At 48.8% G+C, this 17,753-nt stretch overlaps 1 protein-coding gene across 2 annotated transcripts in view; it reads right to left on the reverse strand.

Annotated features, from left to right (window-relative positions):
* The window catches only part of ERICH2 (glutamate rich 2), a 93,576-nt gene extending 76,253 nt beyond the window's left edge, over positions 1-17,323 (reverse strand). The window contains exons 1-2 of one of the 2 annotated variants that reach the window (XM_063933497.1): positions 17,051-17,321; positions 10,976-11,018 (exon numbers count right to left, since the gene is read on the reverse strand). In XM_063933497.1, the coding sequence (XP_063789567.1) occupies positions 10,976-11,018; positions 17,051-17,088 (81 nt within the window). In that variant the 5' untranslated portion in view covers positions 17,089-17,321. Of the gene's footprint in view, positions 1-10,975; positions 11,019-17,050 lie in introns of both variants that reach the window. The other variant, XM_063933498.1, reaches the window with a different exon arrangement.
* Between the last annotated feature and the right edge of the window lie 430 nt (positions 17,324-17,753).

A 17,753-nucleotide genomic window follows, 5' to 3' on the forward strand; every position in this document is an offset into this window, starting at 1 on the left:
ATACTGCCTCCCTGCCTGAGGGAGTGGTTGGTAAGGCAGATTTGAGGAAACGGCGGGGGGGAGACGTCTCGAATTCCAGCTTGTACCCCTGAGATACTACTTAAAAGATCCAGGGATCCACCCGTGAGCGAGCCCACTGATTGCTGAAATATTTGAGATGGGCCCCCACCGTACCTGGCTCCGCCTGTGGAGCCCCAGCGTCATGCTGTGGACTTAGAGGAAGCGGGGGAGGACTTTTGCTCCTGGGAACTGGCTGTATGCTGCAGCTTTTTCGCCCTACCTCTGCCTCTGGGCAGAAAGGACACGCCCTTAACCCGCTTGCCCCTATTGGGCCGAAAGGACTGTACCTGATAATACGGTGCTTTCTTTGGCTGTGAGGGAACATGGGGTAAAAATGTAGACTTCCCAGCTGTTGCTGTGGAAACGAGGCCCGAGAGACCATCCCCGAACAACTCCTCACCTTTATAAGGCAGAACTTCCATGTGCCTTTTGGAATCTGCATCTCCTGTCCACTGCCGAGTCCATAACCCTCTTCTGGCAGAAATGGACATTGCACTAATTTTAGATGCCAGCCGGCAAATATCCCTCTGTGCATCCCTCATGTATAAAAGTGCGTCTTTAATATGCTCTACGGTTAGCAATATAGTGTCCCTGTCTAGGGTATCAATATTTTCCGACAGGGAATCTGACCATGCAGCTGCAGCACTGCACATCCATGCTGAAGCAATAGCTGGTCTCAGTATAACACCTGTGTGTGTATATATAGACTTCAGGATAGCCTCCTGCTTTCTATCAGCAGATTCCTTCAGGGCGGCCGTATCCGGAGACGGTAGTGCCACCTTCTTTGACAAGCGTGTGAGCGCTTTATCCACCCTAGGGGATGTTTCCCAACGTGACCTATCCTCTGGCGGGAAAGGGTACGCCATTAGTAACCTCTTAGAAATTACCAGTTTCTTATCAGGGGAAGCCCACGCTTCTTCACACACTTCATTTAACTCCTCAGATGGAGGAAAAGCTACTGGTAGTTTTTTCTCTCCAAACATAATACCCTTTTTTGTGGTACCGGGGGTAACATCAGAAATGTGCAACACATTTTTCATTGCCTCAATCATGTAACGTGTGGCCCTACTGGAAGTTACATTAGTCTCATCGTCGTCGACACTGGAGTCAGTATCCATGTCGACATCTGTGTCTGCCATCTGAGGTAGCGGGCGTTTTAGAGCCCCTGATGGCTTTTGAGACGCCTGGGCAGGCACAGGCTGAGAAGCCGGCTGTCCCACATTTGGTATGTCGTCAAACCTTTTATGCAAGGAGTCGACACTGTCACGTAATTCCTTCCACAGCACCATCCACTCAGGTGTCGACCCCGCAGGGGGTGACATCATATTTATAGGCATCTGCTCCGCCTCCACATAAGCCTCCTCATCAAACATGTCGACACAGCCGTACCGACACACCGCATACACACAGGGAATGCTCTGACAGAGGACAGGACCCCACAAAGCCCTTTGGGGAGACAGAGAGAGAGTATGCCAGCACACACCAGAGCGCTATATAACACAGGGATCCCACTATAAATGAGTGTTTTCCCTTATAGCTGCTTATTTTACATATATACTGCGCCTAAATTTAGTGCCCCCCCTCTCTTTTTTACCCTTCTGTAGCTTGTAGACTGCAGGGGAGAGCCAGGGAGCTTCCTTCCAGCGGAGCTGTGAGGGAAAAATGGCGCCAGTGTGCTGAGGGAGATGGCCCCGCCCCTTTTCCGGCGGACTTCTCCCGCTTTTTCTGGAATTCTGGCAGGGGTATTTTTACACCTATATAGCCTTCCTGACTATATATGGTGTAGATTTGCCAGCCAAAGTGTCTTATATTGCCCTCAGGGCGCCCCCCCCCCCCCCCCAGCGCCCTGCACCCATCAGTGACCGGAGTGTGAGGTGTGCATGAGGAGCAATGGCGCACAGCTGCAGTGCTGTGCGCTACCTTGTTGAAGACTGAAGTCTTCTGCCGCCGATTTTCCGGAACACTTCTTGCTTCTGGCTCTGTAAGGGGGCCGGCGGCGCGGCTCCGGGAACGAACACCAAGGTCGGGTCCTGCGGTCGATCCCTCTGGAGCTAATGGTGTCCAGTAGCGTAAGAAGCCCAAACTACCACCAGTTAGGTAGGTTCGCTTCTTCTCCCCTTAGTCCCTCGCTGCAGTGAGTCTGTTGCCAGCAGATCTCACTGTAAAATAAAAAACCTAAAATATACTTTCTTTCTAGGAGCTCAGGAGAGCCCCTAGTGTGCATCCAGCTCAGCCGGGCACAGGATTCTAACTGAGGTCTGGAGGAGGGTCATAGTGGGAGGAGCCAGTGCACACCAGTAGTCTAAAGCTTTCTTTATAGTTGTGCCCAGTCTCCTGCGGAGCCGCTATTCCCCATGGTCCTTACGGAGTCCCAGCATCCACTTAGGACGTCAAAGAAAGCTTGTTGATCAATGCTGTGTGTCCCACACACTGTAGATTATTATTTATTAGGGATTAGTATGAGATCTCGATGGTCGGGATCCCGGCGGTCAGGAGACCGATGCCAGGATCCCGGCAGCGAGTGCAGCGTGTCCCCTCACGGGCTCGCTGCGCTCGCCATGCTTCGGGCCCCAGTGGCAACCCTCTGGGTGGTGACATGGACCACCACCCAAGAGGGGTAACTAGCCGGAGGCCAGGAGTCCGACCGTCGGTATTTCAGCTGGTGTCGGGATCCCGACAGGCGGTCAATTGATAATAATAATAATAGGATTTTAATACCTACCGGAAAATCCTTTTCTCTTAGTCCGTAGAGGATGCTGGGGACACTTCAAGAACCATGGGGTATAGACGGGATCCGCAGGAGACATGGGCACTTTAAGACTTTGAAGGAGTGTGAACTGGCTCCTCCCTCTATGCCCCTCCTCCAGACTCCAGTTATAGGAACTGTGCCAAGGGAGACGAACATTTCGAGGAAAAGGATTTATTGTTAAACTAAGGTGAGATACATACCAGCTCACACCTCAAACACGCCGTACAACATGGCATTTAACAGAACTCCAGTCAACGGCATGAACCATGTCAGCAACAGGCTGACTATAACAGAAACACAACCTGTGTGTAAACATAACTAATAACTAATAAGTGCAGATACAGTACGCACTGGGACGGGCGCCCAGCATCCTCTACGGACTAAGAGAAAAGGATTTACCGGTAGGTATTAAAATCCTATTTTCTCATAAGTCCTAGAGGATGCTGGGGACACTTCAAGAACCATGGGGTTTATACCAAAGCTCTAGAACGGGCGGGAGAGTGCGGATGACTCTGCAGCACCGATTGACCAAACATGAGGTCCTCATCAGCCAGGGTATCAAACTTGTAAAATTTCGCAAAAGTGTTTGAACCCGACCAAGTAGCTGCTTGGCAGAGTTGTAATGCCGAGACTCCGCGGGCAGCTGCCCAGGATGAGCCCACTTTCCTGGTAGAGTGGGCCTTCACTGATTTCGGTAACGGCAATCCAGCCGTAGAATCAGCATGCTGAATCGTATTGCAAATCCAGCGCGCAATAGTCTGCTTTGAAGCAGGCGTTCCAATCTTGTTGGCAGCACAAAGGATAAACAGAGTTTCCGTATTCCTAAATTGAGCCGTTCTGGCGACATAAATCTTCAAGGCCCTGACAACATCGAGAGATTTTGACTCTGCGAAGGCGTCAGCAGCCACTGGTACCACAATAGGCTGGTTCATGTGGAACGATGAAACCACCTTCGGCAGAAATTGTTGACAAGTCCTCAACTTCGCTCTTTCCTCATGGAAGATCAAATAAGGGCTCTTGTGAGACAAAGCCGCTAACTCAGACACCCGCCTTGCGGATGCTAAGGCCAATAGCATGACCACTTTCCAAGTGAGAAATTTCAACTCAACCTTCTGTAAAGGTTCAAACCAATGTGATTGAAGAAAATGCAACACCACGTTAAGATCCCATGGTGCCACTGAGGGCATAAATGGAGGTTGGATGTGCAAAACTCCATTCACGAAAGTCTGAACTTCTGGAAGGGAGGCAAATTGTTTTTGAAAGAAAACCGATAAGGCCGAAATTTGTACTTTAATCGAGCCCAACTTAAGGCCCGCATCCACACCTGCTTGCAGGAAAAGGAGAAAACGCCCTAGCTGAAATTCTTCCGTAGGAGCCTTCTTGGATTCACACCAAGACACATATTTTCTCCAAATACGGTGATAATGTTGAGACGTTACTCCTTTTCTAGCCTGAAGTAGAGTTGGAATGACTTCACTGGGAATACCCTTTCGGGCTGGGATCCGGTGTTCAACCGCCAAGCCGTCAAACGTAGCCACGGTAAGTCTTGATATACACACGGCCCCTGCTGTAACAGATCCACTCGTAGAGGAAGAGGTCAGGGATCTCTTATGAGTAATTCCTGAAGATCTGGATACCAAGCCCTCCTTCGCCAGTCCGGAACAATGAGGATCGCCTGAACCTTTGTTCTTCTTATGATCTTTACCACCTTTGGAATGAGTGGAAGTGGAGGGAACACGTACACCGACTGAAACACCCATGGTGTCACCAGCGCGTCCACTGCTATTGCTTGAGGGTCCCTCGACATGGAACAATATCTCTGAAGTTTCTTGTTGAGGCGGGACGCCATCATGTCTATTTGAGGAATTCCCCAAAGACTTGTCACTTCTGTGAAGACCTCTTGATGAAGACCCCACTCTCCTGGATGGAGATCGTGTCTGCTGAGGAAGTCTGCTTCCCAGTTGTCCACTCCTGGAAAGAAGATTGCTGACAGAGCGCTTGTATGTCTGTCCGCCCAGCGGAGAACTTTTGTGGCCTCTGCCATTGCCGCCCTGCTCTTTGTTCCGCCCTGGCGGTTTATGTGCGCTACTGCTGTTATGTTGTCCGACTGTATTAGGACGGGCAGGTTGCGAAGAAGACGTTCCGCTTGAAGGAGGCCGTTGTAAATGGCTCTTAACTCTAGAACGTTTATGTGTAAACAAACTTCCTGGCTTGACCAATTTCCATGGAAGGTTTCCAGCTCCCCAGCCTCGGAGACTCGCATCCGTGGTTACTAGGATCTAGTCCTGGATCCCGATCCTGCATCCCTCTAGGAGGTGAGAGCTGTGCAGCCACCACAAGAGTGAGATTCTGGTCTTGGAGGACAGGATTATTTTCCAGTGCATGCGCAGATGGGATCCGGACCACTTGTCCAATAGGTCCCACTGAAACACTCTGGTATGGAATCTGCCAAATTGAATGGCCTCGTAGGCCACCACCATCTTCCCCAGCAATCGAGTTGATTGATGTACTGATACTCTCGCTGGTTTCAGAATTTGTTTGACCAAACCCTGAATTTCCAGAGTCTTCTCTTCTGGAAAAAAAAACTCTCTGCAATTCCGTGTCCAGAATCATTCCCAAAACGACAGCCATTTCGTCGGATTCAACTGTGACTTCGAAAAGTTTAGGAGACAACCATGTTGCTGTAGAACTGTCAGGGAGAGCGCAATGTCCTGCTCCAGCTTGTCTTTGGATCTCGCCTTTATCAGGGGATCGTCCAAGTAAGGGATAATTGTGACTCCTTGTTTGCGAAGGAGAACCATCATTTCTGCCATTACCTTAGTGAAAATCCTCGGAGCCGTGGGCAGACCAAACGGCAACATCTGAAATTGGTAATGACAATCCTGAATAGCAAACCTCAGGTAAGCCTGATGCGGAGGATATATGGGGAAGTGTAAGTAGGCATCCTTTATGTCGACCGACACCATGAAATCCCCTTCCTCCAGACTGAAGATCACTGCTTGGAGAGACTCCATCTTGAATTTGAATTTTCTTAGGTAAAAATTGAGGGACTTTAGGTTCAGAATTGGTCTGACCGAGCCGTCCGGTTTCGGGACCACAAACAGGCTTGAATAAAAGCCTTCTCCCTGCTGTGACGGGGGAACCCTGATAATGACTTGATTTAGACACAACTTCTGTATTGCACCGCATACAACCTTCCTGTCCGGAAGAAAAGCTGGTAAGGCTGATTTGAAAAATCGGTGAGGGGGAACGTCTTGAAACTCCAGTTTGTTCCCCTGGGACACTATTTCTAAAACCCATGGGTCCAGGGCCGAACGAGCCCAGAATTGACTGAAGAGCTTGAGACGTGCCCCCACCGGTGCGGACTCCCGCAGAGGAGCCCCAGCGTAATGCGGTGGCTTTGGCATAAGCCGGGGAGGACTTCTGCTCCTGGGAACCTGCCACGGCCGGAGATCTTTTACCTTTTCCTCTTCCTCTATTGGCAAGGAAGGAATAACCTCTGCCTTTTTTGTATTTATTTGGCCGAAAGGACTGTATCTGAAAATGGTGAGCTTTCTTTTGTTGTGGAGGAACATAAGGCAAAAATGATGACTTACCCGCGGTAGCCGTAGATACCAAATCAGTGAGACCCTCACCAAACAAGACACTACCTTTATATGGGAGAGACTCCATAGCTTTCTTAGAGTCAGCATTAGCATTCCATTGATGAATCCACAATGCTCGTCTAGCTGAAATTGCCATGACATTGGCTCTTGATCCCAAAATGCCAATATCTCTCGCCGCCGCCTTTAGGTAGGCCGCAGCGTCCCTGATATAACCCAGAGTTAACAGGATGCTATCCCTATCTAGGGTATCTATATCAGATGACAAGTTATCTGCCCATTTTTCAATAGCAGAACTCACCCACGCCGATGCAATGGTTGGCCTGAGCAGCGTACCTGTGGCGACGTAAATGGATTTTAACGTATTCTCCTGTCTACGATCCGCAGGATCCTTAAGGGCTGCCGTGTCAGGAGACGGTAAAGCCACCTTTTTAGACAATCGTGATAGGGCCTTGTCCACAATGGGGGATGATTCCCACTTATCTCTATCCCCAGAGGGGAACGGATACGCCACCTGAATCCTTTTGGGAATCAGAAACTTTTTGTCAGGACTTCCCCACATTTTTTCAAAAAAGGTATTCAGTTCATGAGAGGGCGGAAATGTTACCTCAGGTTTCTTTCCCTTAAACATACAGACCCAAGTATCAGGAACAGCAGGGTCCTCAGTGATATGTAACACGTCTTTTATTGCCACAATCATGTACTGAATGTTCTTAGACAATTTTGGGTCTAATCTGGCATCACTATAGTCGACACTGGAGTCATTGTACGTGTCGGTATCTGTGTCTGCCAACTGAGCAAATGAACGTTTATGTGACCCCGAGGGGGTCTGGACCTGTGATAACACATCCTCCACAGATTTCTCCCATGCCTGGTTCTGCGATTCAGATTTATCTAATCTTTTATTAATAAGAGCCACATTAGCATTCAAGGCATTCAACACATTTGCCCAATCAGGAGTCGGCGGTGCCGACAGGGTCACTCCCACAGCCGTTTCTGTCCCTACCACAGTCTCCTCCTGGGAAGAGCACTCAGCCTCAGACATGCATACTGACACCCACAGACACACTGGGCAAATAGGGGACAGACCCACAGCAAAGCCTGTCAGAGAAACACAGAGGAAGTTTGCCAGCTCACAACCCAGCGCTCAATCCCAGATCTGAAACTCTAATATAAAGCCCCAGACCAGTAGCGCTTTTATATTTGCACCAAATTATGTGCGCCCCCCCCCCCCGTTTTGCACCCTGTTACTTGTACAGCAGTGTTTGGAGGAGAGGACCAGCGTCTCTGCAGCTTCTGTGAAGAGAAAATGGCGCTGATGAGAGCTGTGAGGGCTAAGCCCCGCCCCCTTAATGTCGCGCTTCAGCCCCGCTAATTTCTTAATATAATATACTGGCGGGGGTTCGGATTCTGTGCCCAGGCACTCTCTTCCACTTTTGCCAGCCTGAAAATGAGGACTTTATGCTGCCCAGGGCGCCGCCCCCGCGCCCTGCACCCTGCAGTGCGTCTGTGTGTGTGGGAGCATGGCGCGCAGCGCGATCGCTGTGCGGTACCTCAGAAAGCCGTCACTGAAATCTTCTATCTTCTTCTACTCACCTGTCTTCTGACTTCTGGCTCTGCAAGGGGGGTGACGGCGGTCTTTGGGAGTGAACCCCTGGGCGCAGAGCCGGCCATAGGCATAGGCAAACTAGGCAATTGCCTAGGGCATTTGATATGCCATGGGGCATCAGCAGCTTCTGCTGATTAAAATGATATGCGGCATGCCTATATTCTGTATGTAGCATTTCATATGCAGATACAGCCACAGTCTCACACAGTATATAGGCATGCTGCATATCAGTTTAATCAGCAGAAGCGGCTTGTGCATCCTAGCCACATAGCAATGCAAATAAGATGCATTTTCATAAAAAAAAGGTGCCAGACATTAGCACTGAGGCAAGATTTATGAGAACACATCTGTATTCAAGCAGAGGCAGAGTTCACAGTGTTAGTGGCAGTGTGAGTGCTGTGTGCATGTGAGTGGGTTGGTTGTGCAGCAGTGTTCGGAATATGTGTAAGGAGCATTATGTGTGTCATGTAAAAATGCATTAATAATGTGCAACATATGTGTAAAGGGGCACTATGTGTGTCATTATGTGTATAAGGGCATTAATAATGTGCGGCATATGTGTAACAGGGTACTACTGTATGTGTGTCATTATGTGTATAGGGGCAGTAATAATGTGCAACAAATGTGTAGGGGGCACTGTGTGTGTCATTATGTGTATAAGGGCATTAATAATGTGCGGCATATGTGTAAGGGACATTATGTGTAAAAGGGCATTAATAAAGGTTGTCATAATGTGTAAGGCGCATTATGTATATAAGGACATTAATGTGTCTCATATGTGTAAAGGGCATTACTGTGTGGAATTGTGTATAAATGCATTACTAATGTGTGGCATTATGTGTATAAGGTGCTCTACTATGTGGCGTTGCGTATAGAAAGGGCACTACTGTGTCGTCTAATGTGAATAAAGAGCAATAGGGTGTGGTGTAATGTGAATAAGGAGCAATTTAGTGTGATGTAATGTGAATAAGGGGCTCTACTGTGAGGAGTAACGTTTATAAGGTAAAGTGATACTACTGTGGGATGTAATATGAATTATGGATACTATCGCATGATAAAATGTGAATAAAGTTGCAGTACTGTGTGGCGTAATTGGAATTGGGGTCACTATTGTGTGGCCATGCCCCTTGCCAGCAAAAACACACCCCTTTTTGGGCTGTACGCCAAATGTGCGAACTGTTCCTATTTAAAATAGAGGGGGTACAAACACCAAAATAAGGACTGCTATGGGTGAGGGGTGATGGTGCTGGGAAAGAGGTGCAAGGTCAGAGGCGGAACCAGCGATGGTGCTAGGGGGCACCAGCCAAAATCTTGCCTAGGGCATCATATTGGTTAGGGCTGGCTCTGCCTAGGCGTACCTAGTGTTCCAAACCCTCAGGAGATAATGGTGTCCAGTAGCCAAGAAGCAGAGCCTTTAAACTCATTAGAAGTAGGTCTGACTTCTCTCCCCTCAGTCCAACGTGGCAGGGAGACTGTTGCCAGCAGTCTCCCTGAAAATAAAAAACCTAACATAAAGACTTTTCAGAGAAACTCAGTAGAGCTCCCCTGTGTGTGACCAGTCTCCCTGGGCACAATTCTAAAACTGGAGTCTGGAGGAGGGGCATAGAGGGAGGAGCAAATTCACACCCCTTCAAAGTCTTAAAGTGCCCATGTCTCCTGCGGATCCCGTCTATACCCCATGGTTCTTGAAGTGTCCCCAGCATCCTCTAGGACGTATGAGAAAATGTATTATTATATTTTATTGATAGGTTCCGTAGAATTGGGAATAGGGAAACATAGGGGGTAATTCAAACCTAATCGTAGCAAACATAGGGGGTAATTCAAACCTGATCGTAGCCGCAAATTTGTTAGCAGTTGGGCAAAACCATGTGCACTGCAGGGGGGCAGATATAACATGTGCAGAGAGAGTTCGATTTGGGTAGGTTATTTTGTTTCTGTGCAGAGTAAATACTGGCTGCTTTATTTTTACACTGCAATTTAGATTTCAGTTTGAACACACCCCACCCAAATCTATCTCTCTCTGCACATGTTATATCTGCCTCCCCTGCAGTGCACATGGTTTTACCCAACTGCTAACATATTTGCTACTACGATCAGGTCTGAATTACCCCCATAATTATAAGCTGCAAATTACACCATTTAGAGACTGCAAAGGAGAGAGGACCCTGCTTGCAAGAGCTTACATTCTAGTGGGACTATGGGTGGACACGCAAAGGGGGAGAGGATCAAAGGTGGGGAGCGCAGAGGATGGAGAATTAGAAGAGAGGTGGTAGACTTGAATGAAGAGCTTTAAGGGCATATTTAAAGGCTCTGAAGCTTAATTTAATTTAATTGATTATCTGAGGGCATTCCAAATGTTAGCATGGGAGGGATCACAGAGGTGGACATGGGAAGAGGCGATCAGGGAAGACATGAGGCGACAGTGATTGCAGAGCAGAGTATGTGGGAGGGAATGAGTCTGAAGATATATTGAGAACAGAGGTAGGGAGCTTTTTTAGGTGAGAGAGGAGTTGGAGCTTAATTCTGAGTAGGACAAGGAGCCAGTGGAGCGACTGGCAGAGAGGACAGCAGAGGTAGAGAGATGATAAGGGAAAAGGAGACAGGCAGCGGTGTAATGACCCATTCTGTAAACTGATAGCATGGGTCATTAAATTACTATTTAGCAACCAGTGGCTATTACTAAATTGCAACTGAGGTGCCCAGGGCAGTATTGACGGCAGCGTGACTGCTGGAACTGCCCAGGGCACTGGCCACGTCCCTGACCTCTGAATGCTCCTTGCTCTCTCCTCCCTCTAGTATTGTAGCCCTAATGAAATAAGACAGTTGTTAGTACTTTATGGGCAAACACAATGCAAGATGGGTGCACCTATAGACAGGTAACTTTGGGGAGAAGGTCAGACATTCTTCTTGTTGTAAAGTGCACACAGTTCAATGACAACCAGTTTCATTCCTCACCTTGCACACAATTGCTCTGGAAGCTGCTCCACATACTTCAACCCTAATAAAGGATAATAAACAATATCTGAATGTAGTTTCACTTAAGACAGAACCAAACCAAATATGGACATGGCTACTAGTGTATGAGCGTGGGTCACACAAGCTGCTACTGTATATGTTTGGGTGGTACATGGCCAGTATTGTGAGTTCAGCAGTGCAAGATCACAGCATTTAAGATAGCAGAAAATAAGATTTTACTCACCGGTAAATCTATTTCTCGTAGTCCGTAGTGGATGCTGGGTACTCCGTAAGGACCATGGGGAATAGCGGCTCCGCAGGAGACTGGGCACAGCTAAGAAAGATTTAGGACTACCTGGTGTAAACTGGCTCCTCCCACTATGACCCTCCTCCAGACTTCAGTAAGGATACTGTGCCCGGAAGAGCTGACACAATAAGGAAGGATTTTGAATCCCGGGTAAGCCTCATACCAACCACACCAATCACACCGTATAACGCGTGATAATATACCCAGTTAACAGTATGAAATATAACTGAGCCTCTCAAAAGATGGCTCAACAATAACCCTTGTAGTTAACAATAACTATATACAAGTATTGCAGACAGTCCGCACTTGGGACGGGCGCCCAGCATCCACTACGGACTACGAGAAATAGATTTACCGGTGAGTAAAATCTTATTTTCTCTGACGTCCTAGTGGATGCTGGGGACTCCGTAAGGACCATGGGGATTATACCAAAGCTCCCAAACGGGCGGGAGAGTGCGGATGACTCTGCAGCACGGAATGAGAGAACTCAAGGTCCTCCTCAGCCAGGGTATCAAATTTGTAGAATTTTGCAAACGTGTTTGCCCCTGACCAAGTAGCAGCTCGGCAAAGTTGTAAAGCCGAGACCCCTCGGGCAGCCGCCCAAGAAGAGCCCACTTTCCTCGTGGAATGGGCTTTTACAGATTTAGGCTGCGGCAGGCCAGCCACAGAATGCGCAAGCTGAATTGTGCTACAAATCCAGCGAGCAATAGTCTGCTTTGAAGCAGGAGCACCCATCTTGTTTGATGCATACAGGATAAATAGCGAGTCAGTCTTCCTGACTCCAGCCGTCCTGGAAACATAAATTTTCAGGGCCCTGACTACGTCCAGTAACTTGGAATCCTCCAAGTCCCTAGTAGCCGCAGGCACCACGATAGGTTGGTTCAAGTGAAAAGCTGATACCACCTTAGGAAGAAACTGGGGACGAGTCCTCAATTCTGCCCTATCCATATGGAAAATCAAATAGGGGCTTTTACATGACAAAGCCGCCAATTCTGACACACGCCTTGCCGAAGCCAAGGCCAAAAGCATGACCACTTTCCACGTGAGATATTTTAAATCCACGGTTTTGAGTGGCTCAAACCAATGTGACTTTAGGAAACCCAACACCACGTTGAGGTCCCACGGTGCCACTGGAGGCACAAAAGGAGGCTGAATACGCAGCACTCCCTTGACAAATGTCTGAACTTCAGGCAGTGAAGCCAGTTCTTTTTGGAAGAAAATCGACAGAGCCGAAATCTGGACCTTAATGGAACCCAGTTTTAGGCCCATAGTCACCCCTGACTGTAGGAAGTGCAGAAATCGACCTAGCTGGAATTCCTCCGTTGGGGCCTTCCTGGCCTCACACCACGCAACATATTTTCACCATATGTGGTGATAATGTTGTACGGTTACATCTTTTCTAGCTTTAATGAGCGTAGGAATGACTTCCTCCGGAATACCCTTTTCTTTTAGGATCCGGTGTTCAACCGCCATGCCGTCAAACGCAGCCGCGGTAAGTCTTGGAACAGACAGGGCCCCTGCAGCAGCAGGTCCTGTCTGAGCGGCAGAGGCCATGGGTCCTCTGAGATTAATTCTTGAAGTTCCGGGTACCAAGACCTTCTTGGCCAATCTGGAACAATGAGAATAGTTCTTACTCCTCTTTTCCTTATTATCCTCAGTACCTTGGGTATGAGAGGAAGAGGAGGGAACACATAAACCGACCGGTACACCCACGGTGTCACTAGAGCGTCCACAGCTATCGCCTGAGGGTCTCTTGACCTGGCGCAATATTTTTCTAGCTTTTTGTTAAAGCGGGACGCCATCATGTCCACCTGTGCCCTTTTCCAACGGTTTACAATCAGTTGGAAGACTTCTGGATGAAGTCCCCACTCTCCCGGGTGGAGGTCGTGCCTGCTGAGGAAGTCTGCTTCCCAGTTGTCCACTCCCGGAATGAACACTGCTGACAGTGCTAACACTGATTTTCCGCCCATCGGAGAATCCTTGTGGCTTCTGCCATCGCCGTCCTGCTTCTTGTGCCGCCCTGTCGATTTACATGGGCGACTGCCGTGATGTTGTCTGACTGGATCAGAACCGGCTGGTTTTGAAGCAGGGGCTTTGCCTGACTTAGGGCATTGTAAATGGCCCTCAGTTCTAGAACATTTATGTGTAGGGAAGTCTCCTGACTTGACCAAAGTCCTTGGAAGTTTCTTCCCCGTGTGACTGCTCCCCAGCCCCGAAGGCTGGCATCCGTGGTCACCAGGACCCAGTCCTGTATGACGAATCTGCGGCCCTCTCTGAGATGAGCACTCTGCAGCCACCACAGCAGAGACACCCTGGTCCTTGGAGACAGGGTTATCAACCGATGCATTTGAAGATGCGATCCGGACCATTGGTCCAACAGGTCCCACTGAAAGGTTCTGGCATGGAACCTGCCGAATGGAATCGCTTCGTAGGAAGCTACCATCTTTCCCAGGACTCGCGTGCAATGATGCACCGACACCTGTTTTGGTTTCAGGAGGCATCTGACTAGAGATGACAGCTTCTTGGCTTTCTCCTCTGGGAGAAACACTTTTTTCTGGACTGTGTCCAGAATCATCCCCAGGAACAGTAGACGTGTCGCCGGAACCAGCTGAGACTTTGGAATATTCAAAATCCAACCGTGCTGGTGTAGCACCTCCTGAGATAATGCTACGCCGACCAACCACTGCTCTCTGGACCTCGCCCTTATCAGGAGATCGTCCAAGTATGGGATAATTAAAACTCCCTTTTTCCGAAGGAGTATCATCATTTCGGCCATTACCTTGGTAAATACCCTCGGTGCCGTGGACAGGCCGAACGGCAACGTCTGGAATTGGTAATGACAATCCTGTACCACAAATCTGAGGTACTCCTGGTGAGGATGGTAAATGGGGACATGCAGGTAAGCATCCTTGATGTCCAGAGATACCATGTAATCTCCCTCTTCCAGGCTTGCAATAACCGCCCTGAGCGATTCCATCTTGAACTTGAATTTTCTTAAATATGTGTTCAAGGATTTCAAATTTAAAATGGGTCTCACCGAACCGTCCGGTTTCGGTACCACAAACATTGTGGAATAGTAACCCCGTCCTTGTTGAAGTAGGGGCACCTTGACTATCACCTGCTGGGAATACAGCTTGTGAATTGCCTCTAACACAGCCTCCCTTTCTGAAGGAGTCGTTGGTAAGGCAGATTTAAGGAAACGGCGGGGGGGGGGATGTCTCGAATTCCAGCCTGTACCCCTGAGATACCACTTGAAGGATCCAGGGATCTACCTGTGAGCGAGCCCACTGATTGCTGAAGTTTTTGAGACGGCCCCCCACCGTACCTGGCTCCGCCTGTTGAGCCCCAGCGTCATGCGGCGGACTTAGCAGAAGAAGCGGGGGAGGACTTTTGTTCCTGGGAAGTGGCTGTATGCTGCAGCTTTTTTCCCCTACCTCTGCCTCTGGGCAGAAAGGACGCGCCTCTACCCCGTCTGCTCTTTTGGGGGCGAAAGGACTGTACCTGATAATACGGTGCTCTCTTTGGTTGTGAGGGGACATGTGGCAAAAATGCTGATTTCCCAGCTGTTGCTGTGGACACTAAGTCCGAAAGACCATCCCCGAACAACTCCTCACCCTTATAAGGCAAAACTTCCATGTGCCTTTTAGAATCTGCATCACCTGTCCACTGCCGGGTCCATAACCGTCTCCTGGCAGAAATGGACAGTGTACTTATTTTAGATGCCAGCCGGCAAATATCCCTCTGTGCATCTCTTATGTAGAAGACAGCGTCTTTAATATGCTCTACGTTTAGCAATATAGTGTCCCTGTCTAGGGTGTCAATGTTTTCTGACAGGGAGTCTGACCATGCAGCTGCAGCACTGCACATCCATGCTGAGGCAATAGCTGGTCTCAGTATAATACCAGTGTGTGTATATATAGCTTTCTGGAGAGCCTCCTGCTTTCTGTCAGCAGGTTCCTTTAGGGCGGCCGTATCCTGGGACGGCAGTGCCACCTTTTTTGATAAGTAAGTGTAAGGTAAGTGCTTTATCCACCCTAGGGGGTGTTTCCCAACGTGACCTATCCTCTGGCGGGAAAGGGTACGCCATTAGTAATTTTTTTGAAATTACCAATTTTTTATCGGGGGAAGCCCACGCTAGTTCACACACTTCATTTAATTCTTCAGAAGGGGGAAAAACTACTGGTAGCTTTTTCTCCCCAAACATAATACCCTTTTTTGTGGTACCTGGGGTCACCTCAGAAATGTGTAAAACATTTTTCATTGCCTCAATCATATAACGAGTGGCCCTATTGGACATTACACTAGTCTCTTCGTCGTCGACACTGGTATCAGTATCCGTGTCGACATCTGTGTCTGCCATCTGAGGTAGCGGGCGTTTTAGAGCCCCTGATGACTTTTGAGACGTCTGGGCAGGCACGGGCTGAGAAGCCGGCTGTCCCGCATTTGGCATGTCGTCAAATTTTTTATGTAAGGAGTCGACACTTTCGCGTAATTCCTTCCACAAGTCCATCCACTCCGGTGTCTGCCCCGCAGGGGGTGACAACACATTTATAGGCACCTGCTCCTCCTCCACATAAGTCTCCTCATCAAACATGTCGACACAGCCGTACCGACACACCGCACACACACAGGGAATGCTCTGACAGAAGACAGGACCCCACAAAGCCCTTTGGGGAGACAGAGAGAGAGTATGCCAGCACACACCAGAGCGCTATATAAATCAGGGATTAACTAAATTATATCCCCTTATAGCTGCTATATGTATATTGCGCCTAAATTTAGTGCCCCCCCTCTCTTTTTAACCCTTTTCTGTAGTGTAGACTGCAGGGGAGAGCCAGGGAGCTTCCTTCCAGCGGAGCTGTGAGGGAGAAATGGCGCCAGTGTGCTGAGGGAGATAGCTCCGCCCCTTTTTCGGCTGACTTTTCTCCCGCTTTTTTATGGATTCTGGCAGGGGTATTTATCACATATATAGCCTCTGCGGCTATATATTGTGATATTTTTGCCAGCCAAGGTGTTTTTATTGCTTCTCAGGGCGCCCCCCCCCCCCCCCCCCCCCCCCCCCCAGCGCCCTGCACCCTCAGTGACCGGAGTGTGAAGTGTGTATGAGGAGCAATGGCGCACAGCTGCAGTGCTGTGCGCTACCTTGGTGAAGACTGATGTCTTCTGCCGCCGATTTTCCGGATTCTTCTTGCTTCTGGCTCTGTAAGGGGGCCGGCGGCGCGGCTCCGGGACCGAACATCAATGGCCGGTTCCATGCGGTCGATCCCTCTGGAGCTAATGGTGTCCAGTAGCCTAAGAAGCCCAAGCTACCACCAGTTAGGTAGGTTCGCTTCTTCTCCCCTTAGTCCCTCGCTGCAGTGAGTCTGTTGCCAGCAGATCTCACTGTAAAATAAAAAACCTAAAATATACTTTCTCTCTAGGAGCTCAGGAGAGCCCCTAGTGTGCATCCAGCTCAGCCGGGCACAGGATTCTAACTGAAGTCTGGAGGAGGGTCATAGTGGGAGGAGCCAGTGCACACCAGGTAGTCCTAAATCTTTCTTAGCCGTGCCCAGTCTCCTGCGGAGCCGCAATTCCCCATGGTCCTTACGGAGTCCCCAGCATCCACTAGGACGTCAGAGAAATTATATATATATATATCTCTGAGTCAACACTCTGACACTGACACTCTAGTAATGCACCCTGCCAAAACAGGTAAAAGAAATAGTGTAATCGTGTCATCTAAGCAGTGGCTTGTCTAATAATGACAGTGAGCTGTGTAATAACGTTACCTGCTCATCCTCTGACATGAAAGACGATCCTCCAACATTAATACATAAAATATAAGGTACTATCAGGATTTCCTGGAGGATTCTGCATCAGGTCAGTCAGTATATATACACAAGATATCGGCAGTGGAAGGAAAGGTACAGAAAATGTTTAGCCCGGTCACCATGGTTACACTCGGTGCTGGGTGCAGCCAAGAACACAGCTCGTACAGAAACAGAGAATGCAGGAGAGGTTCCACGATCAGAGGTGCTGCTGGTGCTCCTGCTGTTGCTGTGCACAGGCGAAAGCTACGATGTGGTCATCAGTGATTATATACTGCTAATCAGTAAATATGGTTCAGCACTGACAATCCGACTGTTTGATAACATTAAGCCCTAAAATAGCAACCAGGTGAAGCAGACACGTGCTATCTCTGTATGACTTGACGGCTTAACTCAGTTTTCACAGTCGCATTGGTCTTCAATCTGTGGCCCTCCAGCTGTTGTGGAACTACACATCCCAGCATCCCCTGCCACAGTTTTGCTATTATTTCATTTTAAAACTGAGGGAGGTAATGCTGGGATGTGTAGTTCCGCAGCAGATGGAGGGCCGCAGGTTGAAGACCCATAGCTGCAGTGCTTCATCTGCTTTTCCCACGTATACTACCTGGACTGAATTAGGTAATTTATTTAAAATCATTAAGCTTGTTTTCACAGGTGAGCATTT

This window comes from Pseudophryne corroboree, chromosome 7 (genome assembly GCF_028390025.1).
Source record: "Pseudophryne corroboree isolate aPseCor3 chromosome 7, aPseCor3.hap2, whole genome shotgun sequence".
Lineage (NCBI taxonomy): Eukaryota > Metazoa > Chordata > Amphibia > Anura > Myobatrachidae > Pseudophryne > Pseudophryne corroboree.